The sequence below is a fragment of the Caloenas nicobarica genome, chromosome 6, assembly GCF_036013445.1.
Source record: "Caloenas nicobarica isolate bCalNic1 chromosome 6, bCalNic1.hap1, whole genome shotgun sequence".
NCBI classification, from domain to species: domain Eukaryota; kingdom Metazoa; phylum Chordata; class Aves; order Columbiformes; family Columbidae; genus Caloenas; species Caloenas nicobarica.
In genome coordinates, this window is record NC_088250.1 from 19,932,265 (window position 1) to 19,960,224 (window position 27,960).

Below are 27,960 nucleotides of genomic sequence, written 5' to 3' on the forward strand. Positions count from 1 at the left end.
GCGGCGGGACGGCCCAGCGCCTCCCGTCAAGGACTTCCAAAGTTCCCGCAGCGGGTGGGGAACGTCAAACCCGGCGGGGACACCCACGGCCCGGCCGCGCTCTCCCGCCGCCGCCCTGCGCCCAGCGAAACACGGCCCGGCCGCGCCGCCGCCGCCAGCGCTGCCCCCTGCCCGGGCGTGGCGGGGGCGCCTCGCCCTCCTCACCTTCCCCGAGGGACTCCGGGCTGGCGGGAGCCGAGCGGCACCGACCCGCCGAGGGAGGCTGGAACCGGCGCGTCCGCGTCTCCCGCTCCGTCCCCTGCGCTTCCGGTTGGTGCCGGGGAGCCGGAGCCGCCGCCGCCCCCGCGCCGCCTCGCAGCGGCGCCACCCCGCGCCCTGCGCCGGGCCCGCGGGGGAGCGGGCAGCGCGGCCGCCCTGCCCACAGGGGGCGCATTGCCGGGCCCGGGCCTGAGGCGGCTGTCTGCCCCGCGGCGAACCGCGCCGAGCTCGGAACGGCTGGGCGCCGCGCGCGGGGCCCGTTAGCGGCGCGGGGCCCGTCAGCGGCGCGGGGCCGGGCTCGGCAGCGCCGCCCTGGCGGGGCGGGGTGCGGGGAGCCCTGCGCCCGTCCTGGCAGCCGTGGTCGCAGCTTTGCCAGCGCAACCGCCGTCCTTCCAGGGCTGCACCCTCAGTGACAGGCAACGCAGCTAAATTTATCCGAAATTATTACCAAAATGACCAGGCGATGGTAGTTTTTAACAATGTGCTTCATTGCTCTTGTGCCACCGGAGCTGGAATGCTTTTACCACAAGCAGCAGCGTCTTTGAAGCGCTGAGTGTCGCCTGGGGTTGCCAGGCTGGAGAGGGGCTGGAGGGCCCCAGGAGCAGGAAGGACCAAGGTCGTGCCGCCACGGCCAGCCCTGCTTTTAGGAATGTGGAAGAGGAGGGCCTGACCGGCAGCGCAGCTCCCCCGGCCCTTGCCCGCGCGCCCCGGCTGCCCGCAGAGCGGGCATCCCAGCTCGGGCAGAAAGACAACCTGCCGCCCTGTGCGCCCGCAGGGCCCCTCCTTTCCGAACATTTTAATGGCATTGAGCTACTGTGCTGCTGCAGAAAGCCTTTTGCAGGCTGAAAATAAGCCGTTAAAGGAAGTGACTCAAAAGACTTGGGGGCAAACAATTTTTCTGCTGAGGCAAACACATCGCATGGCTGTGACAGCACGTTGTTCGTATGGGTACGGTGCAGGATTCAGCGGCCGTCACCGCTGGGCTGCGCTCCCCGGCTCGTCCGCTGCGGTCTGTGCCCTGTGGGTTTGCATCCACTGGAGAACCTCGGCGCCTTGCTCTCTCATGTTCGACTGCTGTTGTATGTACGTGTCGATCTGCCATAGAAAAATCAGCTGTGCAGCACGATGAATCACAGAGATGTGTGCAGCATCACGCTGGATCGTGTCCATTAATTGAACGTCGCGAAGATGCATGGTATCGAGGTGAATCATGGAAGAACAGCATTACTGATGAATCAAATGCAATCGTTTCATGAACATCAGAGGCTTTTCCCCAAGGTGTGTTACTGGCATGAGGGAGTTAAAATAGTGGAGCACAAGTATACATTCCTGGACATAAAATAAGACATGTTATTTCACTGAGCCATAATAACTAACTGGAGTAAAGTTCAGCAAGATCTTAAGCACTCCACGCGGTAAATACACGAAGATGGTAAGAAATTCAAAAAGCGGGTGCTGGTGACCCCCTTCCACCCACCTGGCAGGTTCAGTGTTGCCGGGACAAGCGGCGAAGGAGGTCAGCAGGCTCTGACTATCCCTGCATACAGCACTTGCCTGCACCGTGTGTCTGATCTGAGAGTTCTTGTGCTTTGTTATGAACCGATCTGCTGGTGAGCCAGGAGAAGTCTCCAGACAAAATCAATCAAAGGCACCACATTTTAAAAGAAAGCACAACTATCGAATGCAAATAACATGAAACTCAGGCTCTGGAGGAGGAGAGGTGCTACATACTTAAATGCTGTGACTAAGATGTTTATGCTTCCTGTCTGAGACAATTGCCAATTAGTCAAATGATTTTAAAATCTATTTAAATGATAAATCACTTGATTCATAGGCATGTGCTTTGGAGAGCAGAGAGTACTTGCACTGAGAGGTCTCTTGCCTAGGGCACTTTTTTGTCCAGGGCTTTGTATCTGCAAAGCCGAGATTTATCATGTCCAACTTTAGGCCCTGGTTGCAGAAAGAGATAAACTATTCCAGTAGCGCATGAGAAATGTGGGGGTGGTTAATATTTCCTACTCCAGGAGTAGGAGTGCAGAGTCTGCATCAGGCACTGCGTTAACATGCCACTGTTTAAAACACATAATTGGACTTGCTTTATTAGAGGACGTGAGAGCAAAAGCAAAGGAGCCTGTGTGAGGACCGTCCAACCCCAGCAGTACACTACTGCGAAGTGGGAATTATTACAACAGGGTTTGAGGTGTGCATTTGGGGGTTTGTATTCCTTCAGCCCACTGGCTAGTGAGTCTTCAGATATTTTCAAGTTTTTTCCATTATCATGAGAACTAAAAAATTAGCTAGAAAAGATCAGAAACTGGAGTAATCGGAGTTTCTTGGGTGGTCATAATACCATACAAAACAATGAGCCAACACAAGGCGATATGGTTTCCCCCATCTTTTTGAGGCAGCAAATTCAAACTGACAAACTCTAAGTTAGCTCTGGAAAACTCCATCCTAGTCTTAGGCTTCTTCAATTTATATGGAACAGGCAGAAAAAGAAAATATTTAAAAGCTAACAAAAGATATTGTAAAGCCACACCAATTGGCAAAGGATAAAGACAGCTCTTGCAACTTTTAACTCAATTTTAATGTTGAAAGGATTCATATGAATTGTCTCTTTATATCTCATTGCCACACTGGGTCTGGAATGACGTCTCGCCATCTTTCAGCATGGAAAATATAGTTTCATGTGCACATCCAGGTGGTTTAATTGATCCTGCCTGCCAAAGGCAGCTTTCACACCCCTCCCTGCCCGGCGAGCCCCATTCCTGCCGCTGCGCTGCCCACCTCGCGGCTGCCAGCGCGGCTTCTGCGCGGCTGCACGGGGAGCCGGGCTGCGGCAGCCACGCTCCTGGAGGGAAAAGCCCTCAGTTTTCACCCAGATCTGACTGCAGGTCGTCAGGCAATTGCACAAGGACCCGTGCCAGCGCAAAGGCGGGAGAGGAGCAAGGGCTGATAGGAGCAGCTCAGAGTGGGCAGTCTGGAAGTGCTTTGTTAGCAGTAATGGTGGTTTATGCCAGCTTAAACTGTACATGAAACTCTAGACACAGTTAATTTGGAGGTGGACACCTGCTCCGTATTTTTCAGTTCTCCCTCAAGACTGGCTCAGAGTTCAGCTCAGGCTTAGTACTGAGGTTTCTTTGAAGCACTTCTGCTTCTCTGGCTGCTATGGCTTGTCTCTGTTTCTAGCTTTAAAAATTGGCCAGAAAACATGGTGGGGATCATGCCTGGGATATCCTAGGATGGAAGGTTGTACACACATTGCCACAGAAGACATAGCAGTAACATACGCTGGTGTTAATCTGTCTAGTTTGAGCAACAGTAGCAGTGACAATATGGTAGAATTAATTTTATGCCATTTGTACTATCAGGTTTATGACATGGAAGAGGCAGACGAATGGCTCACCTGGAAACCCTCTCTGCATCATTACTTTTGCTTGTGCTGCCCAGACTGAAATTCATGCAGGTATGTCCAGATATGCTGCAATCACACACCTCTGCGGTTACACCCCAAAACATAACTAGCAGGGTTGGTTTCATGACTAAAAGAGAATTTGCGTGGTACTGCTAGCTGAAATAAGCTGCATTTAGTCTTTCTGAGGGATGGCAAGTGAATAATCTAAGGAATTGCCTTTGGATTTGGCTCAGAGGCAGCCTTGCCTCTCCTGCAGTAAGTGACACGGCGAGTGCGCACCCACAAACAGGCCCTGGTGCTGCCTGCAGCCCCACAGCCCCACTGTGCTGCCTGTTTGCTTCAGCAGCCCGGGCTTTGCTGTGGGTAATGGCTAATTCTCGCCTTTTGGAGGGGATGAAGAAGGAGTCTGTACTAACAGTTATACACCTCTTAGACCCACACAACTGCTGGTTTTTTCTGCTGTTGTTTTCTCATGTATTTTTTGTATTAGAGAGAAAAATAAGGAATTTGTGAAACTGCCTATATTGTATATTTAACACAAAATTATAAATATATATTATGATAATATCAATTATGAATTAAATATACAATTATTAAGCATGGAATTATTAAATGCATACTAGAATGATAAAATACAGGCATTCATGTGGCAGAGAAGCCTTGCGTGCGATGCACGTATTACATGTGGATCAAATACCTGCTTTATGCATAGTGGTTTTCAGAACTGGCAGGCTACAGCTTGTACACTATTTGTCTTTCGATCAGGCATGTATGCTGTATGAAAGCACATATAACTTCTACAAAAATGTCAATATAATTAACAATGAGATAGCAATGAGATGACAAAATATTAACAAGAAATACATTTCTTGATTGTTTTACAAGAATGGTTTTCTTATCTTTTACTGGCACCACAATCTTTAGCTGATCATTATACTCAGCTGTAATCGACTTACTAGTACTCTGCTCAGTTACCATTTCATTGCATACTTTTAATTATATATATAGCTCATACTCCTTTTATTAAATTTTGTGGTCCAATAGATTTCATTTGATGTCCTAATTTTGGCACGTTTTTTATCTAAAATGTAATACGGCTTCACACTGTTTTCTTTGTTTTAAAGCTGCACTGAATTAACTGTTGCCGTGCCCATTTGTGCTTTCTAGTCTGCACTACTATGAGCTCCGCTGAAGCAATGGACCTGTCATTTCCCTCGTAATTTTTTTCTAATAGGTTGCTCAGTCGTAGGGAGTCTGGGGAGAAGCAGTCGCAATTCCACTTCTGAGGACCACCAAGGGAAGATGACAACACAGAATATTCAACAGCTGTTTTAAAGTATTGTATGCTATTTTCTTTATTAAAACTAATTATTATCTAACTATTTACCCAATTTACTTGTCTTTGAAAGTAAAGGCAACCACTGGAATAATGAAAACTTTGGCCACCCTTGACACGGTGTTGCTTTGAACTAAGAAGAAAATATTAGCTCCTTTTAATGATGTACTGTAGTATTAGTAGCTTACATTTTTTTGTGGCTTGTTAAATCCAGGGTACATTAATGAGAAACAAATCTGTCTATTGAAGATCCTGTCTTTTTATCTTTGGATTTAGAGATGAAATAAGACTAGGAAATGTCCATAATATTAGACTGCCTCAGAAAAGCCCTTAGTCTAGATAAATCTGTTTAGTCATATCATCTCAGTCCCTTTGTCTGTGTTTCCGAAAAAAGGTGGTCAAGCCCCCGAAACACTAGCACACTATTAACAATGGCTAGTTGTGACAGGAAGGGAAAAAAAAAAATCAGCGCAAACCTCTAACTAGTTTCTGGCAACAGCACTAACTGGTCAGGAGCATCACAAAGGAGTTTCATGCCAGACAACTGGAACAGGAGAAACATTAGGGCAGGAATTACAAATGGAAGGAAACGTTAGATTTCAAACAGACGCCAGGCAGCAACCCGCCAGTGCCGCAGCCCTCAAGGGTCAGTCCTGCAGAGAAAGAGGACATCTAAAGAAAACCCAAGGCAACACTGGCTCTCTGTTGTCTGAGAACATCCACAATGCCGCCGACGGTACTCCTGCGCAGAAATAATGTACACCTGTGAAAAACCACAAAGAGTCGGCAAATACAGCTCGCGGATTCGCTTGCTGGCTCGGACAGCATCTGAAGAAAGAACTATTTAAAAACACAAGAGGTGGTGTTATAATGAGGAAACCATGGAGAGCAGAAAGCTTATGATTATTGACAGAAGTTGATTAAGGAGTGGATTATTGTCTGTTAGGATGTTGGAGTATCTACTGTCACCTCTATCCTACGTATCTTTATGTAAATTTCCTTTAATTGAGGTATTCATTTACAATCATTATTTTCATTGGTAGTGTGCTTTATTTGCATTTTAAAGCAAAAAGAGGAAAAAAAATTAAACATGACTGGCTGACCCCTGCCATGTGACAAAGGCTTTGCTTTTTGTCACTCTGACCCAAATGGATTAGGGCCAGAAAATAAAGGTCAGTCCCTTACCAGCACCCTTGTGTATCACGTTTTCATTACATGGAGTTTCCAAGAAAAATATTCCAATTTGCGTCAGTAATTATGCTTTCATTCTACATTTTCATGTAGTTCTCTGAGTTTAGTTTGAATCAGAAATTACCTTTGAGTGCCAAACCTATTAAAAATGAACCCTTCATGAAATGTCCCTCAGCAGTTAGATGTAAATGGTAGATTTTGTAGCTATACATGCTCTTTTTTTGCCCTTCTAACTATAAGAATCTTCCATCTCACAATAGTCCCACCATCACTTGAGTCATAAACTGCCAAGACCATGGCTGGATTATATTATTTTATGATTTTACAAGTTATTTCCTTATTTAGGTGCTGTATGAGAGCCGTGTTTTATTGCTAAAGCAGTGCACGGGGCAGATGAAGAAAGAGCCAGTCTTACACGTTAGCTGATGCCATGTAGGCAAATGCACAGAGGACGTTCCCCAGGCGCTCCCGCGGCACGGTGACCACCGCCGCTCACCACGCTGAGAGGCTGGAGATGGGCTTTAACTCGCAGCCGTGGCAGGGAGCTCCTTGCGCTGCAGCAGCAGGTTTGGGGTGGCGGTGCCCGTTCCTGAGATGGAGGGGTGAGGTGGCCGTGCCACCCCCCGCCGGGGGCCAGCCGCCCCGCGGCACTGCCACGGGGACATGTCCCAGGGTGGCGAGGCTTCCCTGGGCACGGCTCCGGCCCTGGAGGCAGAGCTCTGCTGGCTGTTTGTGCTCCAGGTGGAGACAAGCTGCGGTAAAAGTTTCTGGTGTAGTAATTTTAGTGATAACTTTTTAATCTGTTCATTATTTTCTGTGATTGCTAATACCTTGACCTCTGGTGACAGCTGGTGCTTGTGCCTGCTAAACTTTAATGCCGGCCACAGTAAAGAACATTATGATTATTTGAAAAGGCAGGGTGTAATGCATTTCAGATTAACAGGGAAAGAAAAGCTATTCAAGTTAGAGATTCACTTTGCCATATCACTCTCTATGCTGCTTTCCTTATTATCAGTACAAAAAAATGAAATGAGAATAGCACGTCTTTTAATTTTCTTCCACTATTACCTCTTGATTTGCATTCAGGGCTCCCAGAAGAAATACCGCTGAATTCAGAGCAGTCTATTTAAGCTGCGTGGTGTTTAAAAATTGCTGGAAGAGGGTAAGGTACTCTATATTATGCAGGTGACCTTACTAAGAAGCTATGTTAACAATTTAGACTTATAATTTTCTGTCGTTACATTTTGTTAACTTTTTTTTTTTTAAAGCAAAATTCATTATCTCTTTTGGTACTCCTGCAGGTTAAACCTTTTGATTTCTCTCTAACTTATTTTGTAAGATTTCTAAATTATATTTAAACTTTTTGTACTTAAAAGTTTGTTTTGCCAGTGTCTCCTTGAAAAGAGAGATTTTTTTGTCTCTGTTGCTCTCTTCGTACCTGGTCTGCAGAGGCTGTGTGCCTTCACAGCATTTTCCTTAGGAGAAAAAACCCAAATCCTCCATCTGCAGTCCTGCAAGTACATTTGGACTCTTTTATTTGGCACTACCATGTCTTCGTGGCTCATCAGGTTTGAAGAAGATGGCCAGGGAAAATATTTTGGATCCTGCCTTTACCGAACAGTAGCAGCCTCCTGGTAAGCTGGATTCAGCCTCCCTGGGTTTAACCTTTGTTCCCTGGCTCTGTGTAGCGATGGTCAGCACCGGCCCTGATTATTGACAAAACCGGCACATCCTAACACAGCAACAATAGCGAAATGCCCCAGGGGAGAGGAGAGCTGGACCCTGTGACTTTTTAGGCTCTGGAGCCCTAAATAGAGGTGTTTGTGCTCTCTGCTGCTGCTTGAGCAAAAAACCACATCAGCAGTAGAACCCTATAATGTAGAATATTTTCCAAAATGCCCAAGGTGTCACCATCCCAGCTCTGTGATCCCCAGCAGCGCATGTTTATCGTGGACGCTGTCTCCCAGTCACTTCTCATCTAAAAGCTACAGCTGTGACTCTGCCAGTAAATAAAACGGGGACAGGGGCTCTGGGGCCTGAGGCCAAGTGGCATGGACCGGCCGTATCGGCATTGTATGACCTGTGACCCTCAGGCATGATCGTTATTTTGAGCAGGTTTATATTTTTTCAGTCTGCAGCGTTGAAATAAGGAGGGGGCTGTGCTGCAGCGGCCCCGAGAGTCAGCAGGTACGGGGTGTCTCTCCACCAAAGCGGGACCAAGCTGTGACTTGCAGCTGCAAGCACAGGGCGAGACAGCATGGGCGTTTTCACATTTCAGTGTTTCCTCAGTTGCTATTCATTCTTCACGCTATTGCAACAGTTGCTTAGACTTCATACAGCGAGAGCAAGATATTGACAGCTGCCTTCCTGTTGTAAAGTCAACACAGAGAGCCAGAGAAGCCCAGTATGGATATCAGAGCCAGAAGGCAGTTTATATTCTTTAATCTCTAGGTATGTAGACAGTGATCAGCACCATAGTAACTATCTGAGCCACTTGAATGAGTTAGATACAGAGATAGCAACACTTGTTATTTGTACAGCACCCTTTATTGGAAAATTTAAAAATGCCAGATACCAGTTTAATTGAGTAGGTAAACTGCATTCATTCGTTGATAGGGAGATGCCATAAAACCTCTGTATCACTGGGATATATCTACACGACAGAGATTGATTGGCAACAAATAAGTAAAACAGTTAGAGATTCTAAGGAATAAAAGGATAAAAACGTACTAAACGGATGAAGAATTGGTTCATGTGCGGAGCCAAGCAGAAAGTTGGCAGATTTGTAAACCAGTTAACACAGAAATAAATGAAAGTCCAAACAATAGGAACAAATCCGGAACAAATAAAATCATGAACTCAAAAATTTTATAAATTGATTGTAAAGATAAAAGCATCTTCTGAATTAATTGTGTCCCCATAGTTTATTCTACTGCATACTTTGCTTCTGGGAAGATTCTGTATCTGAAAAAGCTGCATGAAGTATATTCATAGAGCAGTATAAATGGAAATAAGAAATATTTCTCACTTGAAATAATAAGACACAAATTTGTCTCTATGTTATTAGCTGGTTTTGCTTTGAATCATCTTGAACGTCTAGTCAGACAGCAAAGTTAAAATACATTATTTCATCATGCTGCAGAATATTTCTTAACTGTGTAATTCTTTCCTTTGCAGAATGCAGGTACTGAGCAGAGAGTGGTTCTGCATGTCAGCATTTCCCTGATGACTCTCAGCTCTTGCAGAAATTATGTTTTGACTAAAAGGATGTAATTATTTTTATAGATAGAAAAATAAAATCTTTACACAGTCCTGATCAACACCAAGTACACTCTGTATCTGAGGCGAAATGGAGACTATATCAATGAGGTCATCTCTGAAGCTTAATTATGAGATAATACTTGCAACTTCTAATTTCAGCCTTAATCAGTTTTATGGCATCCAGCTTTGCAGAGCAGAGCTGGTGTGAACGCAACAGGAAAGACTTTTGCCATTTGAACCTCGCCATTGCCTTGGTGCACACTTGGCCACCGTCGGCGCTGGCCCAGCAGCAGCACAGCTCTCCCAGGGAGCATTCGGGCTGGCACAAATGATCTTGGAGGCAAAGGGTCCCCACCAGATCCCTTCCACCAGCACGGTCACAGGACCTGACAGATCTCCCTGGGGCAACTGAAGCCTCTGGAGCACCACACGAGCCCAGGGCTGAACCTGAGCTAAAATCCTGTCCAAGGTAACCTGTAGTGTTCATGTTAGTGACCAAGCAGGACAAATTAGTCAGGTAGCTAAAAATGAAGAATGCGTCCCTTATTAATTTAAACCTTTCCAATTTAACTGCTTTCTGTCTTTCCATGGGAGGCGTAGGGAGCCTCCTCGGAATCTCTAAACAAACCTGCCAAAAACCCGCGGTGTTACATCGCTGCGAGACTGTCTTCCCTGTGGCAGGGAGGGACCTGGCTGCCTTTACGTGGGTCACCCACATCACAGCGCCTATGGACTGACTGCAGTTTCGAGGCTCAGCAAATGACAAACGAAGTTTGCTGTATCAGCCAATTAATAGCATCAGTATTTATGCAGGAATGAAGCTGGAAGTGCAAATAAGGCCAGTGACTAAACCTCTCCAGCAATTACATTTAATAAGGTACTGTGTGTTATTTACAGAAAACATACATCACACAATTCCTACACATAAAATGCACACAAAGTATAAAGACAAAAGCTGCACTCCCATAACATGCTAAACAAAATAAATAAACCAGAATTATTTTGGCACAATAGCTACTCCATAAATAAATATTCTAGAACATAATGAATTAACATTTATTTACAGTCTATTGAAAGTGCAAATTAATTGGCTGAAAAGATATTTGTAAATGCTTAAGACCAGAAAGTATGTGTTAACCAGCCACAATTAATTATAGCTGAAGTTAAAGGTTTTAATGTCCAGGAAATTATTCTCTTGAAATCTGTTTTGTGCATATTGTGCTCTTTATGAATCAGTCCTTTGCTACCTTTATGCTATTGATTTCAACAACCTTACTGTTGTAATGGAATTTTGTAAAAACCTGATTGGTAGTTCAAAAAAAGAAGTACAATGTAAACACAGATTAAATATTTATCTTTCAAAATATTTTCAGTCCTGTCAGCTTTCTGAAATAGCCACACTGCTTGCAGTAGTACGCAGTGCAATTAGGATTAGAATTTTTTTTTAGTATCTGTTGTATTTCAAATGGAAATATTTGTAAGTCTTCTCTGAATGGAACTATACCTTGGACCGCTCTTGAACCCACATTCTTTCACCAGATGCTTACATACATCTTCTACTGAGGTCAACAGTGGCTGGGCAAGCTAAAGTGATGATCAGTTTTAGTCCTGACCCCGAGAATAAACCATAAAATGCAGATTTTTAATTAGGGAGAAAAACACTACCTCCCTTAGAATTGTTAGAAGCTTTCTGTGCATTTTTCACTAACTATGCTATTTTATCTTTTGCCTTTTTTTATCCATATGAGAAATCATTCACTACACTTTAAGGTGAATTAACAGTTCACAACATGGCTACCCATACAGCTACAGTGCAAAAATTCTTCCTCAGCCAGAGATCTCTGACAGGCTGGTACATTGTGCATTGCCCAAGACCTTAGAATACGTTTTTGCTTATTTTTGTAGTGGCAGTGCGGTAGCAGAGAAAGTGAAGTTCTTAACAAGTGACCTTGACAGGATAAAAGACCTTTTCTCATCATTGCTTCAAATGTTTATGCTCGACGCGGTTCTAGTCGGTGAGACATCTGTGATAAAGTTCTCTGGTTGTCAATCACATTTAATTGCCGCACATAGCTCCGAACATCCTGATGGTTCTTATTAGTTAGGGCTGCGTCGGGATCTGGTGAAAGAGAAATGATGTAGGATTGATACACTTAAACGAACAAATCCCTCAACAGAATGCCTGACTCTTTACAAGCTGTCACAGGAAACACCAGATCCTGGTGAGTTAAAAAGAAAAATATTTAGAAATCACTCTCTTTGAAACCTTTCCTCCGTATCTGATAGTCTTTCTGGTTACTACCCCCACAAATTAACTTTTTCTCTCAGATATCCTTGGCTACATTTACTTAAATTGATGGTCCTTGGTTACAGTTTTATACATCGCCTTACCAGTCAATAACTATAAATTATGTAGCTAACTAGTCTGATTTAAAGCTGCCCATCTGCTTTTGAACCAGCAGCTTTCACACAGGTTCAAAACTATAGAATTGATTTATGCCTCCTTTCACAAAATATTCCCATGTCTTGCTCTGTTAAATACTTGTAACACTGTAGTGCTCAGTGACTGCCCCATTCAAGTCTCAACATTTACTACCTGTTTACATTACTTAACATAACTGCATTATACCTACTTCAAAACCAATTATGAAATATCATTGAGTTAAAATCTGAGTATCTTCAGTCTCACAGTGAACAACTTGCATTTTAATGAAATACTTGTTAGGTAACTCGAACTTCTCTAAGAAAGATACTGAAGCATCTACTGTATATAAACACATATACACAAAAAGCATGGGACTTAGATACGGTACATCTATATGCTGACATTTTATTATGTATAGTGAAAATCCACTTCCGTTTCTAACTATGTGGAGGTCTCAATAGTGCTTAATACATTAAAAGTAAAAGATATATAGCCAGAAAAACCTTGATGATGATGGGGGGAAAAACTCCGTTCACTTGATCTTCTAGACTTAAACTTTGACTCAGATGGAAAGCAAACATTTGTATAAAAATGTATTGGTTTATACTATTTATTCTGTTCTTTGAGAAAGAGGAAGGCTGCTGTGAGGCAAAATGAATGAATGAAATGAATTTCCTCCTCTGAGGAAACACCAGTGTGACTGGGACTGACAGCACACCTGGATGAGTCCCACACAGCCAGCCTGTTGGACCGTACAGCCCTGTCATCTTACGTGGCCTCAGGTACGGTCTGGTAATTGTACTGACAAACAGGTTTTAAGTTAATCACCTTACGCAGTTATGTCATTTATAAATGTCATGTTTCCAGCTTGGTTTCCTATAAAAACAGGGTTTATCCAAGCAAGTATCTTGCGCCTATCTGTGTGCTGCTGTCTGCTAGCCTTGTTTCAACCCCTTCTGAACCCAGTGGCTAATTTCAACCAATTCTAATTTGACAGATGTGTGGAGACCTCACAGATATTTATCCCCTTCACGTGCTTGGAAAAGAGATGGAGAAAGGGCTTATTAGAGCTTCCTGAAGGGTGTTTTACCCTGCAAAACATCAGAGGATCCAAACATGGAAGAATCACTGGAAACCAGGCTTTTGAATTCTAGTACACACAGAATTAGTGGTAATTACTGTAGCTACTGATGATAATGCTGACTGTGCAGATGTTATAATACACTTACTGAAAGATTGGCTTCGGCAGAATTTCACCGTCCTGACAGTGTTGGCAATCATGCGCTGGAAAGAAAAGATGGGATGCAATCAGAGAACAAGCACTGTATTTCATCATCATTTAAACGAAGCACCTATCTGTGCCTGAGTGTGAAGACTTATGCCAATAAAAGCAGTCATATGAATGAAAATATAATTTTAATGCTGATACCCTCATATGTAGGGTGTGATTTGCATTTACGCAGGCTTTAAATGAGCATGAGTGTAATTTACATGCGCTCAGAGAACCCTTTCCCTTGCTTGGATGCTGTAAAAGGCCTTAACTAAGAATGAAAATCAGCCCTTTCGATGTGCATTTATTTGGTACCATCTTCCCACATCGAAAAGTAAAAGGAATATCATGTAGGACCTCTTGGAGTATATACATGTTAATTTTAAGACCATCAGTTCCTAACAGCGAGGCCATTTCTAGAGCATACTCAGCAATTAAGGAGCTTTCACCTTTCATATGAGTTTGTGTTTAAAATGCAGGCCCCCTGGAAAATGACACTGTAAAATGCGCATGTGAGGGTGCACAACCAGTGATTCACTCTGGAAGTACGTTCGATCCGCAGAGGAGAAGGCCACCCTTGGAACAGTGGCCCTGTAGGCAAGTTTCATCAAACAGATCTGTTAGTGTCAGCTTGCACACGTTTATCTAACCCAACCTGGAAAGTGGCTTCACTTTTGGTGCGCTTCCAGCAATTCACAAAAAAAAGGAGAAGACACTTCAGTCCCTCTTGGCTGTGCTTGCTCTTCAGTAAATAAGCCACCATTTCACTCACTTAGGTAAGAAAATATTAGTCAATATGTTTTGCTCTGATAAATCAGATGCTATTCTACAGTAGTTTTAAAGAACAGAAATGCAGGTAAGCCATAAAGCAAAACATTGCAGATTTAGTTCTGGACTGCAAAATTTTAACTGGCTTGTGTGATTAGCACCACACAGGTCATACGCCCACCAGTGCAGGGGCAAAATTCATTGTTCTGAATCATATAAAATAAACTGAAACTTCAGCAGTAAAACTGAATTTCTTAAACACATAGTTTGATTCAATCACTGTTATAAGGACAACATTTGTTTCTGTTTCTTTTGCTTAGATTAAGAAAAAGCAGAGGGGGGAAATGCTGTTCCTAATCAGAGTCTAACATTTATTCCAGCACATTAACATGGTGCAACAATTACCACACAGCTACCTGTTTTAACACAGCACACTCTAGGATGCTTCATACCTTTTGAAATTTTGTATGAGATTAACAAACCAGTCATAAGCCCTCACACAATGGAATGATATATTTTTTACGAGTCAAGAGCAAAATGTAGGGCATGCGCTTCTCAAAATTAATAGACAAACTATAATCGTACATTAAAATGATGTTATAAATAAAATAGCTTTGTGAAATCTATCATTCCAGAAGTGGGAGGCACAAATGTAAAATATTCCTTACAAACATACTGAATAATCTTAGACATTTTAATGCACTGTCAAGCATACAAAAATGGGTATGACTGGTGGTCAGCATTAGAAACACTATCGATATATCATATGCTAATATTTTGTGGATTACACATTGTCTAATCAAATGAAATGTAGCTGTTTTGAAACTGATCTGAAATATTTTAATTCTAAACCACAAGTACCCAAAAGATCTAGGGAATTTGGATATGTATCTGATGATATTGTTCCTAAATTATATGTATTTACGTGTGGAAAATAAACAGATTTCAAGTAAGAATAATTTTTATCCTACGTTAATTTTCATACCTCTTCAAGCCATTACTACTAGGCAGATTTTCTAAGGCACTTACCTTGCAAACATTCTAATTTGTGCTTAGCATTAAGCATGTGAATAAGCCCCATTGACTTCAATGGAACCTCTTAAATACCCAAAGATAAGCACCCATTGTAATACTGGATTGAGACAGAACGGCGCTGCATGTGTTGGTTCTTCAAGTTTAACCCAATCAAATGAAAATCAAAACAACATTAACACGTAAACATGAATGTTTCATAGCTCTATGGATTCATATTTGGCTCTGTGATGCTGCTATTTTGATTTAGAGCATTTCAAAAAGTACTCCCCTAAAATAACTATTTCAAGGAGAGACCATAAAGTTGAACTGGACCAGCCAACCTGACAAAGTTTCAAGGGTGTTTAACTTCAAGGGACGCTTTGCTAAGGACACTTCATTTTTATGAAGATAAGCTAGTGTTGCTTGACGTGCTTTCTAGATGGGTTGTTAATACACATACTAATTTTTCCTATCTGCTCAGGTTTTGAAGCCTCATTCCATAATGATCTTCGGAGGTAGGCTGTAGGCTCAGTGTTTGATTAGTTTAGGATTAAGCTTCTTTCTTTCTTAAACTTAGATTTATCACAAGAAGTGTGTTCTGTGGAATCATTTTACTCTTTTTTTGGTTTATGTGGGGAATTTGTTCTGAAAAAAAGCATAGCATTCAGAATAAGTACCGTAATACTGTATTGTACTGAAAGACAAATTATGTGTGAAGATTTTTAAAAAGTTTTCACTGTTTCTGAATTTTTCATTGTATGGGCTTTTCCAGGCAAGGAAAACTGAAGTGGCAATGAACTTGTTGGCTTCTGGTTAAAGGCTGAACTGCCTGGCTTTCTTCAGCTGGCTAGGAGGCTTCATTTTAAGGAGTTACTTTGCCTGTTCCTATGAGGATAATCTCGTTCCATCTGTTCAGAAGTATCCTGGCAATGATGAAACCCAAAGGAATGAGGAAGTCGGTGTTAAGGCAGAATAAATGGAGAGACTGTGGCCAGAAGAAAGCATTGCAACCCAATGGGGAGATTCTGGAGCATTATGTATCCTTGAAGAGCTCCTTTTGCATTGCTTTCTTCCACATGCTGTTGTACTGTCTAATATAAACCCAAAAGAGCTCCTCTTTGCAAGGTGCAAATTGAACAGAAAACCAGCATGTGAAACAGAAGTGAATTTCCCTTCCTGAATCTTGCAGATAAGTTGGGTTGTCTTCTTTTGATTCAAGAAACACGCACAAAGAAATGTTCAGCTGGAGGTTTATTTGCCAGCTCCTTACAATTTTTCTTCAAGCAGAGGATTAGCTCTAGTTAATGCCTGCAAAAATTAACCTCTGTTTACCCACTAAGCTAAGAAAGACCATTATCAAAAAGACATACAAACCTAAATTTGGATATTTCTGAAATAGAACCAACTGGATAATATGAGAAGCAACCACCACTACCAGCATGCTATATATGCACAACAACACCCTTTCAAGTTTTACAGAGTCTGGAATAGTGGCAGCAGGCCAGCACATTATCTTCTAATCCATTCCAAACCCAGGTTTCTAAATGTTATAAATATTCATATATGACATAGAAAACTACTAAGGGCTTTAGTCACACACTTTTTGCATAATCTTTATGTTCCAAAAATGAAAGAATGTTTGCCCTTTTTTGCATAAGGATCAGAGTGTGAATTCCCTTTTGTTCATCTCCACAAAACCTGAAAACCAATATGTGCAGATTCTCTAATCCTCATTTCACACCTGAAGGGTGAAGAGGCTTGACAAAAAGAAGCATCAGTGGCCAGCATCACGGCACTGACTTGTGCTGCTATGGCAGGTCAGCTCTTCCAGAGCTCTTTCATGACTTCTGCTCCCTCTACAGGTGCCATTTCTGTGACATGCTGGGTAGCGAGACATGGAGATGATGCCATTGAAAGTGATCTTTACTCAGGCTGCCTGATGATTTGAGAAATGGCACTGATAAAGTTCCCAAATAACTGTATCTTCCCTCTGTCTATGAATACAAAATTCTGTACTGGCACTCAGAATTCAGGATTATGCAGCTGAGGTTTGAAAAAAGTGTAAATCAGTAAGTGGTCAAGAGCATGAAATATTGCCTGTCCTTAAGGAGAATCATGCTCAGTACTTTTTTTCACTTTCTCTTCTTTCCCTGGCAAGACATAATTCTAGGAAAGGGCTTTTAAATTTTTTCTAAATATATAGCTATAAAAGCAGTGTCACTTTAATGTTATATATTGCCAAGTACTGTGCTGCAGGTTGTAAGTTGTCCTGTATCTGCTAAATCATACAGAGTTTATAGGAACTAATACAACTGACAGCTCTGGGGGCTCTCCTTCACCTGATAAGAAGGTCATCAATGGACCTAAAAGGCAAGTGTGTATTCTGGATCACCAACTAATTGTGTTTGCTGTCTACTGACATCTTTTTTATTTTTCACCTACTTGCAGCTCTCAAAATGTCCTCAACCTGCCAAACTACAACTACAGCATTTTAAAAGCTTTACAGGCCTATTCATTCCTTGTTCCTCTATGACAAGCATGTCTTCAGTTTTTACACAGATGGGTCTTCTAAAGTAACACTTATAACTAACATCTGCTGTCAACTCACTTGTGGAGAAAAGATGCAGGTAGTTTTTACCACACAAGGTCATGTACCTTGTCTCCATCAGCTTCTTACAGTGCGACAAGTAAAAGACTTTCAATACTTCTCTAAAATCATGTCTTGTTTGGTATTGAAGACAAAGCCTTCTACTAGAGACGTATAGTACTAATACCAGTAATTTAGTTATACTGACAAAAGTATAAATAACATGTTCCAGACTGGATTTTAAGACCAAAGCTTGTTTCCTCCATCCCCCCCTTACTTCATGCAATAAATGGCATAGTAAAGAGCACAAGTACAGTGCAAATATGAAGAGTATATCTATTTCTGACACATTTGTTTGCCCACATCTTGTACAAACCAAATGAGTCTGCGTATAAATTTGCCTCTTAACACATAACTGTGGCTCTGCTACACATGGTGTTCTCCTCCCTGGCCAGTTGCCCCTGCCCTCCCACTCCTCACAGCCCCCTCCAAATCAGAGGCATCCATAGGGATTGGGAGATGGGGAAGAAGGAGCAGGCAGTTACAAAGGCAGCAGCAGGCAAAGGTCAGCAATGCTCTGCAGAGTGATGTCCCCCTGCCACTGCCACCACCACGGTTCTGTCACTACATCCCTACAAAGACTGATTAACAGGAAAGCATAGCAGGAAAAAAATGACTCTGTCCCTTTCCTTTTTAGCTTCCCTTGCTAAAAACACCCCTATGCTAATGTGATTTAACACCATCTGTCTGGTTTTCCCTTTTTCTCCAGATGATTTTGTCAAATTTGAAAAAAAGAACCCAGAGTTTTCAAACATAAGAAAGCTCCTACCAATTTTCTGTGAAAATAGATGGCTGTGGACAAGAGAAAGATTGCGTAAGTGCCCTGTTCTGTCTCCTTCAGGGAAAAGGCTGTAGTGCAAGTTCCTATGTTATGACAAAAGCCTATTCACACAGAATTCCCCAGCCATGAAGAAACCACACATGGCCCAGCCACGAGGAAAGCTCTGAGCAGAGCTCAGGCAGCTGTGAAACACAAACATTTGGGAAACCAGGCCTTGCTGTTTCTGGCACTTGGCGATCTTCTGACTCAGACACTGTCTGACAGCTCCTGCCTGTTTTAAGATGCATTGTTTAATATAAATAATAACAGAAACATCAGAAAACATAAAAGATGTAAAGGTAGCTGTTTCAGCTTGAAAAGATGCCACTAGATCAAACTTCTGCTTTTGGCTGCCAGTTACAGGAATAAAGTTGTCAGCAGCACATCAGCTGTCGGGATCAGAGCTCTGTGGCGAGAATGCAGACACAATGCCAGAGGCTGTTCTCAGTTTCATCACTGTGCTCACACGAGAGGCGGAGGGACCAATCTCCTCCAGTGGCAAACGGCACCATCAGCGGCAACTACCCAGATATTTTTATTCATAAACTTCAGCAAGCATCAAAATTAGGCTGGATCGAGGGAAATAATTTTCCAAAGAATGAAGATGTTTTAGATCAGTAAGACTGGCTCCCAGAGATACCAGATGTACCTCTTCAGAGGTATCTCTACCTGCTCATGACAGAACATCCTGGCGCAGAACAAACAGGCAGAAACAACAAATGGCAGGACATGATTCCTGTGAGGAAATCAGTTTTCTGCTTTTTGCCTGAAAATGGCAGAATAACATCACAGGTTTACCTTGAGTTTATACTTATGTCAAAGAGAGCTGAATTTATCTGAGTGTTATCTGGCTGAGTGGTCTTGTCTTCACTAATTAATATCTGGCAATTATGTGTGGATATGACAGTTTTAAGCTTAACACAAGTAGGTGGAAGCAACTGAGGTTTAACAGTAGGCTTTTCTTTGCTTGACCTGATGACACATGCAAAAAGCTAAAAACTGCCAGGTCCACATTAGGATTTGAGTGAATTATGTGAGTGGAATCTCAATATATGTTGCTTTGAAGAGCTATGGGTTGAGAAAAGCAGTAAAAATACCACAGAAGCATGCAGAATAGCTAGTGAAGAACATTCAAAACACAGAAGATAGACTTGTAGTAAGGCCTGGAGAAAAAGCGGAATGAGCTTTTAGGTAGAGCACCACCAGAAGAAAGGTTTAGAATACTGAGAAATGAAAACATTTCCCTTTCCATTCTGTGGAGGAACATGAGACATTATATTGATTCTTTGAAAGATACATAGCATCAAAAATACATTAATAGATCTTCACTTTCCCCTCCTAAAGGAAATGCTCAAAGCTCAGATTACTGATCAAAATGGGTGATACTACGTTCAGGCCATACAAATTTTATTTAAAACTTCTGGTTGCTACTAGTTATCTCCACATTCTGGAGATAACATACTTCTGAAGATAAGGCAATGTGCAGACTAGGGTGAAAAGGGCAGACCTGCAGCAGCCTAGATACAGATCAGTTTAAGCTGCTGGAAAATTCACTCTTGGCCTTGGGAGTGCCCAACTGTGGTACAGAATGGTGCACAACCATTCCTAAATGACAAGCCTGGGTTGAACTTCTGTCTATGGGCAAGTGCTCACAGGAGAGGTCCTGCCTCCTGTAATGACTTTTACACATAATCAGGCACAAATAACAGCCTGAGGCCTGCAGATGTACTGGCTCTTCAGGAGGCGTAAGAAGCCAAGTGAGGTGGAGAACACAGAGCCAGCCACAGAGCCATGGCTACAGCAATGCAGCTGCCATCGCTCCTGGTTTGGCGGTGCTCCAGCCAAGTCCAAAATACTTTTGTGTTTCCCAAAACATTTACTGTCTACACTAAAGTATATATATTTATCTATCTAATTAGAACAAGCAGTCCAAGAAAAAGTCCTTTTCTGCAGGTAGAAGGCTCAAGGCCTTTGGAAGGAGATGGCAACACAGTCTGTGTATGCAATTACAGAATGTCATTATTGCAAAGTGAGGTCAGGCCCTTAGTCGGGCATTAGCACTACCATTTACCCACAAAAAAGTCTGAGCTTAGTAGAGAGGTATTTTCACCCTAGGACAGAGGCTGTCCTGGAGTTACAGACTAGGATCTTAAGAGAAGAATTCCCTTGGAGTGACGATTGCTTTGCTGTAAAGTTTTCTAAAGGGCTGAAAGTCCTCTTTTTTTCCCCTCTGTGGTATCAGTGCTCAAGAGGTAAGACAGACTCCTCAAGAGTGCAGTGAAAATAACCATGGAGAGGTTCTGGTTACTGTAGTATTAAGAATAAGCAGATAGAGGTGCCAGAGCACATATGCTCTAGCATGGCTGCTGAATGGAGCTTTCCTGCAGGAACAGTAGGTCTAGTTTGGTTTTGCAGTGCAGCTGCTCATAGCTGAACTTGGCCAACCTTGGTCTCAGACGCAGGTGTCATTAACCACATTATTTAAGAACATGGCTTTAGCAACCAAGAAAATGGCTTCTCACTCTTGAGAAGCTTGAGTTTCACTTGAGATTTCTGTCATGGGAAGTTGCCTGCCTGTAATTTTTGACAATGGTGTTTGAAATTATGAGAGCTTAGGTGCAGGACTTAAATAAAATTTGAGCATAATCTGGCCTTCTGTCATTAATCCCCCTTTCCAATATGAAAGCAATCAAGTCAGAGAAGTCTCCTTTTGCTTGTTAAAGGAAAGAAGAAAATAAGGTGTTGTGCATGTTCTGCATTAAAGCTCCTTTCATTCTCTGAGGAGCAATGCAGAACTATCCCAGCCTGAGGCCATTCAGTCCTGTTTGAAGGAATAGCAGTTAAAAATCACAGCTTGGTCCCAAACTAGCTGTTACCAACCCTGTCTAACAGCTCTGCTTCCTGTCACTGCTGCCACCTCTCCTAGGAAACATTCTGGCCTTGCACGGCTCAGCGGGCAGCTTTCTCTCCACCTCTCCGTGGTTTTCCAGAAACTCAGAGGTCCCACAAGCTGTGCACAACACAGACTATTTTTGCCAGCTCTTGGTCCTGCCCTGGAAGTCATTGTTGAGAAGTTCACTCTTGAAGAGATGAATAAGGAGGTCTTTTTAATTTTTCATTTCAAACATGTCATACATACCATTTTTTCGAAGTTTACTAGATTGTCAGTAAATGTCTTGTTTCCCTCATGAGTAAACGTCATGTCTGTATAGAAATAAAAGACACATGAAAGCCCATTACTGAATAATGGCTATGCAAAACAGCAGAAAATTTTATCTATCCCTTAAGAAAATCAAAGCACCTACAAAAGTAAAACTGTTAGTTTTTAATTTGCAGCGTTTCTGAGACTGGTAAAATTGTAGAATGTTATTTAGATCTACTAAAGCAGTTTTTCTTGTCTCTGTGTCATGCTTTTCCTAATGGAAAAAGATCATACCTCACACGGAGATTGATTTTTGCTTTTTCTTGCTGCTACTCTTATTCTTCAAATATTTGACAAATAGCTTTCAAGTTAATAATTCTGGTAACATCTAAGCTTACCTTTTATAAGCAGTGGCATGAAAGGAATTATTGGAGGGTCCAACTTAGCTACAGTTAGTCTGTAGGCCCTGTGGTTTCTTGATGGATCCTTAAGAAAAAAGAGAAATCAAACAATTACTAATATGTATTATTACATGTATTGAGACACTGTATGTTTTCACTTAGATGTCATGGCATTTATTAAAATCATTCTTTTCTCCTGTGGCTTTAAAAGTGCATCTGCAAACTTTTATCATTCTCCCATACAGCTTACATGGTGAGAATGCAGCCGCTAAACAAACCTTTTTTATGCCAAATAACGAGGTAAGACATGATTACAAAAAAATTGTTCATAAAAGGAACCACACATTTTCCCTCCCTGCAGCTGCAGATCCAGTTTTGCATATATTGTTACACTAAAATGTATTGCCTGGAAAAATCCAGGTTGGAAAATATAATTTCCTATATATACTATCAGAAAACATATGATAAAGCTTTCCTGAGTTCCCAGATTAACTTTGAGTGGTACATAAGTTCTCTCAGAGTAGGTTCCTAAGAGTATAATTTATTAGTCATACATACTTGTTTTAGCAGCTCTAAAATGGGATCATAAACTTCTTAAAGTCAAACAAGGACACATAAAATGTTCTGAATCAAGGAATTCAAATCAGTTACTCAGAAACTGAATTAGCTCAGATTGTGCATAGAATAAGGGATCTATTGCTATTCACCATTGAGCTTTCGAACTCTGCATAGATCTTCTTGAACTTGCTTGGAAGTTTCTGTTAATAAAAACAAAAATAGCAAACCTTAATTAAATTCAATTTGTGTGGTAATTTTACTGTAAATGCTAGTTTCTTCTACAACGCCCTAAGTCAGGAAAGTGCTCTTTTTGCCAGATATTTCTAACAATGTGCTAATCTAAAATACAACATGTCTCCTAGCAACCAGATTATAAATAGAGACAGGACCAGCCATGAAACCTGGATCCTAATTTAAACCCCAACTTGAATTTACTCCTTTGGGATGTTTAGATTCAGATTTTTGTTTGGCTCCCATCACAATCACTGAATTCAGAATGTAAGTGAAAGTTCAAGTCAATGGTTTCAGGACATTCCTGATAATAGCCTACCTGAAAATATAATTTACACACAGCTTGCATAGGGGTAGCTTAGCTTAATTATTCATACCTATAATGAACTGCCCTTGCAACATCCAAATCCATGCCTGGGCATTTCCAGGTTGTTGGTTTTTTGTTGTTGTTGGTTTTTTGTTCATGCTGATGTATCACTGTTGTTCAAATTCTGGACATGCCCAGCAGCCAAGGGCCTCTACCACTTTCTAGGGTATAAATTAATTAATAGTTTTTCCGTCCATAATATCTACACAAATAAATCATGGCCAGTTGATCATGCAGTGATTTGGATGAGATGGGCTTTACTAAATATTTTCTTTCCTCCTCATGTTATGTTATACATATTAAATAATTTTCCTGTAAAGACTGTATGTTATAAATTCGTTTCAGAGATCACAGTAATGTTCTATGCACACTCAGATTATGTCAGCTTTCTAGTTTTAATAAGAAATTTCTCTATATTTGCTGATTAAATCAGACTACTACTGGCAGCAGGTAACATTAAAAATTAATAGAGACTTCATAGTGCAGAAATGATTTTTTGCAATACTTTCTACATTTGGAGTGTGTACCCTAGCAAGATATTTACACTGTGCCACAGCAAGGGCCTAATTTTTAATGATGTGTGTGAACAACTGTGTGCCTAGTTTGCATATGCATGCAGATTAGGTATTTGTGAAATAAGTGGTATAATTGGACATTTGCACCTGCAAATATCTAATTTGTGCATGCAACTAATGTAAATGCATGATAATATAGCAAAAACCAGGTCTTGATATATTTGTTTTTAAGTATATTCTAGATGTATATCTGGCTAAAAATCAAGCAGAAGAGATTCTCTTGATAAACTGACTGACCTACAGAACCAGAATGCAATAACAGTTCCCTGAACCACACCTACTAATGATCTGTGCCCCTCCAGCTCACACCCTGTGACCATTTCAGATTACTGTATGTAGTATATACATTCAGTTCCCTCTTCTTTTTTCATACTACCCCTGTACTGTCTCCGCTCTCCCAACTATTCCTCTCAGTAGCCACAAATGAGGAGTCATTCATTTGCGAAACTGATCTGCAAATCTTTGCCTTTAGCACCAATCGTATACACTGCTTGCAACAGGTACTTTTGAAGGTTGGGCTGGTGTCTCCTCAGATATGTTAGTCTGATCTGTTTCAGACCACTTTTTTGAAGGTGTTCAAATTTTGGTCTGAGTTGCACCAATGGCCTCAGTCATGCTAACTATTTAGAATTTCTAATGAATAAAATACATTCACATTCAAATCTGCACTGCTTTTGACAAACAGCACATTCTTAGTGGTTACATGTGCTTACTACCTCACCCTGCTGGACATTGCACCCTTTTTGTGTACTCACATACAAAAGAGCAAAGCCACAGAACAAGGTGGAAGCTCTGAGAATGAAGACCAAATTGACAGTAAGCCAGGGAATGCATGGCAGAGAGAAGACCAGAACTGGTGATGATGAACCCACATTTTAATAGAGCAATAGAGTCCATATGGAGATCAGAAAACAATACATATAAATATAGGATGGATTTTGAAGAAGCATCTATGGCATGATCAGTAAAGTCAGAGGATGGGCTGATGTAAGAGTGTAACTGGCTAACTCATCCTGTTGGGCAGTTCAGCTCATCAACAGAAGCTGCTGTTGTCACTCTTGTTAACTGCTTGTGAGTATTCAAAACATCTATGGGCATACTGCCTTACTAATGAAAATTGTCAGCCTTAGGTAAAGGCTTATGCTCGGGAGCTGCATTAGTACATCTACTTTTATCAATAATAAAGACCCAAATCATGTTTTTGCTAACTAAAAGCACAAATCCCAGTCAAACATCTTGGAATTGAATTTTAGGTAAGACTTACCTCCCACGTTAACGAGAGACGGCTCACAGCAACATTACTCAGTCCCATAATAATAGCAAAAAAGGAATTCAGATTTTTGTATTCTTTACAGCTGAAACACAAAGGGCCAGATTTTAATTTGTATTTGTCAGTCAGAGCAGAAGTACACATGACAACCTGGAGAGAGCTGAACCCAGGCATCTCACACAGCTGTGAGTGAATTTAGGAGCCCTGGCCAGCATGCCTGCAGCACAGCACTGCACCTTCGTGTGAGGCATTCCCCACGCTCTGGAGGTTCCTCTCCCCTCCCTCCTAAACCCACCTCCTGCTTCCACCTCACTGGGTGCCAGCTTCTACCAGGACATTAAAGGAGTCTTTGAAGTTCTTCCCCACCCAGAAACACAAACCTGAAACTGGGCTTGATTCAGTCCTAGGAAATACCAGAAACAGTAGAAGAAACCGGTTTACAGCCTCATTTGCTGCAGAACTTGCTGACAGCTTCTGAAGAGCCATCGAATGTTGGAAGCTGTCCCTAAATGATCTCCATTGAAGCTTACAGGGGCGCTGAGTCTTTTTAAAGGGAGAAGACCAGCTGTTTAGAGATGCCTGTGTGTCAGTGATCTCTCTTGCTGTACATGATTTCTAACTTGTAGATTCTGGAACTCTTTAGGATGTTTCAAGCAAAGCACTGCCACTTGTTACCAATATCACTAAAGAGGTGCCGAGCACTGAGAGCTCTAGGTCACGCTTCATCCCTAATCCAAAGGGGAACTTTTGTTACCAATCAGGAAAAACTGGAACATGTCCCTGAGTAGTATGGAAGATCCAATACACCATATACAGGAGTAGACACAATCTGACAGGAACAGCCCACACAGCTGCTCAGCTGGGACCGCATCAGGTGGCTCATTGACTTGATGGGAAGGGAAGCGAGAGAACAAAACCTCTACCTCATAAATCTGTGTCTCACTGGGTTCCTGCAAATAATTTGCTGTTTTGACAACTGATTTGCCAAAATCTGATTTCAGAACCTCAGCCTCTGCTTTTTTTGCTGTTTACCAAGAAAACTTTCACAAGATTCAAGATATGATTCTCAGATAGTTTTCTTTTTTTCATCACTGAAGCTCTTAGCTCCTCTGAGGCATCCTCAGCTCCAGACAAAGTTAGTACAATCATCGCACCCTACTGTCCATCTCCATAATTGCCACATCACCCTATTGTTATTCTGTTCTTCCTGTCCCTCCATTTCATCAGACTCGATGTATTGAGTAGGTGAGTCCTTTAGATCTGGGCCTCACCTGCGTCTGCACTGTGTGAACACTGAGTACGCGAAAAAATGATCTTTCCCATCTGACAGTCCATCTGTTGGAGACTGCTGCCCCCTCTGATCTTCTGGTAGAGCTACTCATACAAATTCTCCCACATCAGATTAAGGACAGTGAGCAAGGTTAGTGAAGGTAAGCTGAAATGCTAAACCTACCTCAATTTATTCTGACTAGAACCAGTCAGGGAGTGCCTTATTAGTGGGTCTGAGGGAAGATAAGGATGAAAAGCGGCCAGGATAAGCTGTCAGTGATAACCTCATTCCCAGGCACAACTAAATCCAGAAACAGGTATCTGTCCACAGACTGTGACAATTGTGGCATTGTAAAAATAATTAATACCACAGAACAGTAGTGCTCAAACATAGTAGGCAACTGCAAATGTACCTGCAATATGTAATCTGAATCTATCTTTCATTTTAAAAAGGAAAAATTTTGCCAAATACCCTGTTAAGCAATGTAATTTGACAAAGTCCCTGGTAAAGTCCATCTAGATGTATGACATTATACACCTAGTATTTTGTAAATTCTACAAGCTTTTCACTAAGTAGCTCAGTTCCAGGTAAAGGTGGTAGAAGCAGTTCTGCATGGGTCCACAGCATATATGCTGCCTGTACGATGTCACAAAATGGATCCTCCAAAGCATCGGTGTGCTCAGAGCAGAGGTCCCTCTCCCTCTCAAAATGGACTGTACCAGAAAAATCTTCCTTTTAGTATGAACTGTGAACACATACATATGCACACAGTTTTGTCTCCAACAAAGACACAAATGTGGTTAAAATCTCCCAGTACTTAGATTACCATATTCATCTTGGCATTTTATCCGTAAACACACACCCTTCAAAAATTTCTTACAGGCTCCTTGGCCTTATAACATATGCATGTGTATGGAAAGAATTATGTTCAAAAACTGAATGAAAGTGTCTGAGTATAGTGATGCACAAGAAGGCTTCTAAATAGCTTGTGAGTATATCTGCAAAGAGGAAATACACACAAACTAGGTTTGTGGATATTCATAAGTATATGTGCAAGTACATCCTAGAATGCCTTTCTAATTTAATTCAACATGGGAAGAACTCACTGCAGGAAATATAGTTCACTTCTCCCCTTTGTTTGAAAGTTGAATCCTACAATGGCTGGAGAAAAGAGATGAACCCGGTAACCTCTACATCCTTTCCCAGCAGATGCAAAGGCAACAGCGCTCCTGGAACTGAAAGCACACATGCACAGCGCTTGGAGCCCGCACTTGGCCTTGCGCTTGCCCGCGCAGGCAGGGAGCACACATCACAGGGTGCGCGGGGTGGCAGACGCAAAATTATGTGCCTTCTGCAATGGCATCTGAGCCTCCAGTCACAGAACTGAAACAGGGTTCTCAGTGACAGTTATCTTTGAAAATAAGTACGTGCAAGGCATCTTGTTACCACCAGTCATGCCTAAGATTAATAGTACAGCACTGAGCTGTTCTCCCCGGACACTTTTCTAATGAGTCTAGTACTTCTAGGTAGGGTAAAGTTCTCATTAGGTCTCAAGGATCTTCACAAGCAAAACTTCCTCAAAGATATTGCTTCAAGGCCTGGGCCTGCATCTTTTGATCCAATTCCTTGGCTTTTTCTCCCCTCTAACTTGGGTGCACTTTTGTGTTTGTTGTACGGCAGGCTGCAGCACCTGTTACCATGGCAGCCCTGCACGGAGGGCAGCAGCCTGCTAAAACTTCCC

The 27,960-nt window shown here is 42.0% G+C and overlaps 2 protein-coding genes and 1 long non-coding RNA gene across 6 annotated transcripts in view; 1 reads left to right on the forward strand and 2 right to left on the reverse strand.

Moving 5' to 3' along the window:
* MAP3K20 (mitogen-activated protein kinase kinase kinase 20) overlaps positions 1–405 on the reverse strand; it is a 90,914-nt gene extending 90,509 nt beyond the window's left edge. The window contains exon 1 of one of the 2 annotated variants that reach the window (XM_065637214.1): positions 205–405. The gene's annotated coding sequence lies outside the window, so the exon portion shown is untranslated. The remainder of the gene's footprint in view (positions 1–204) is intronic. The other variant, XM_065637213.1, reaches the window with a different exon arrangement.
* A 288-nt stretch (positions 406–693) lies between these two features.
* On the forward strand, positions 694–6,046 carry LOC135990331 (uncharacterized). Its single transcript, XR_010606396.1, has 3 exons — positions 694–1,536; positions 3,630–3,724; positions 4,908–6,046. It is a non-coding gene; the product is annotated as an uncharacterized LOC135990331 (long non-coding RNA).
* A 4,486-nt stretch (positions 6,047–10,532) lies between these two features.
* Positions 10,533–27,960, reverse strand: part of RAPGEF4 (Rap guanine nucleotide exchange factor 4) — a 150,200-nt gene continuing 132,772 nt past the window's right edge. For all 3 annotated transcript variants that reach the window (XM_065637505.1, XM_065637504.1, XM_065637506.1), the window contains 6 exons: positions 24,944–25,034; positions 22,656–22,706; positions 21,946–22,033; positions 21,545–21,609; positions 13,116–13,170; positions 10,533–11,580 (listed from right to left, as the gene is read on the reverse strand). In XM_065637505.1, the coding sequence (XP_065493577.1) occupies positions 11,453–11,580; positions 13,116–13,170; positions 21,545–21,609; positions 21,946–22,033; positions 22,656–22,706; positions 24,944–25,034 (478 nt within the window). In that variant the 3' untranslated portion in view covers positions 10,533–11,452. The remainder of the gene's footprint in view (positions 11,581–13,115; positions 13,171–21,544; positions 21,610–21,945; positions 22,034–22,655; positions 22,707–24,943; positions 25,035–27,960) is intronic.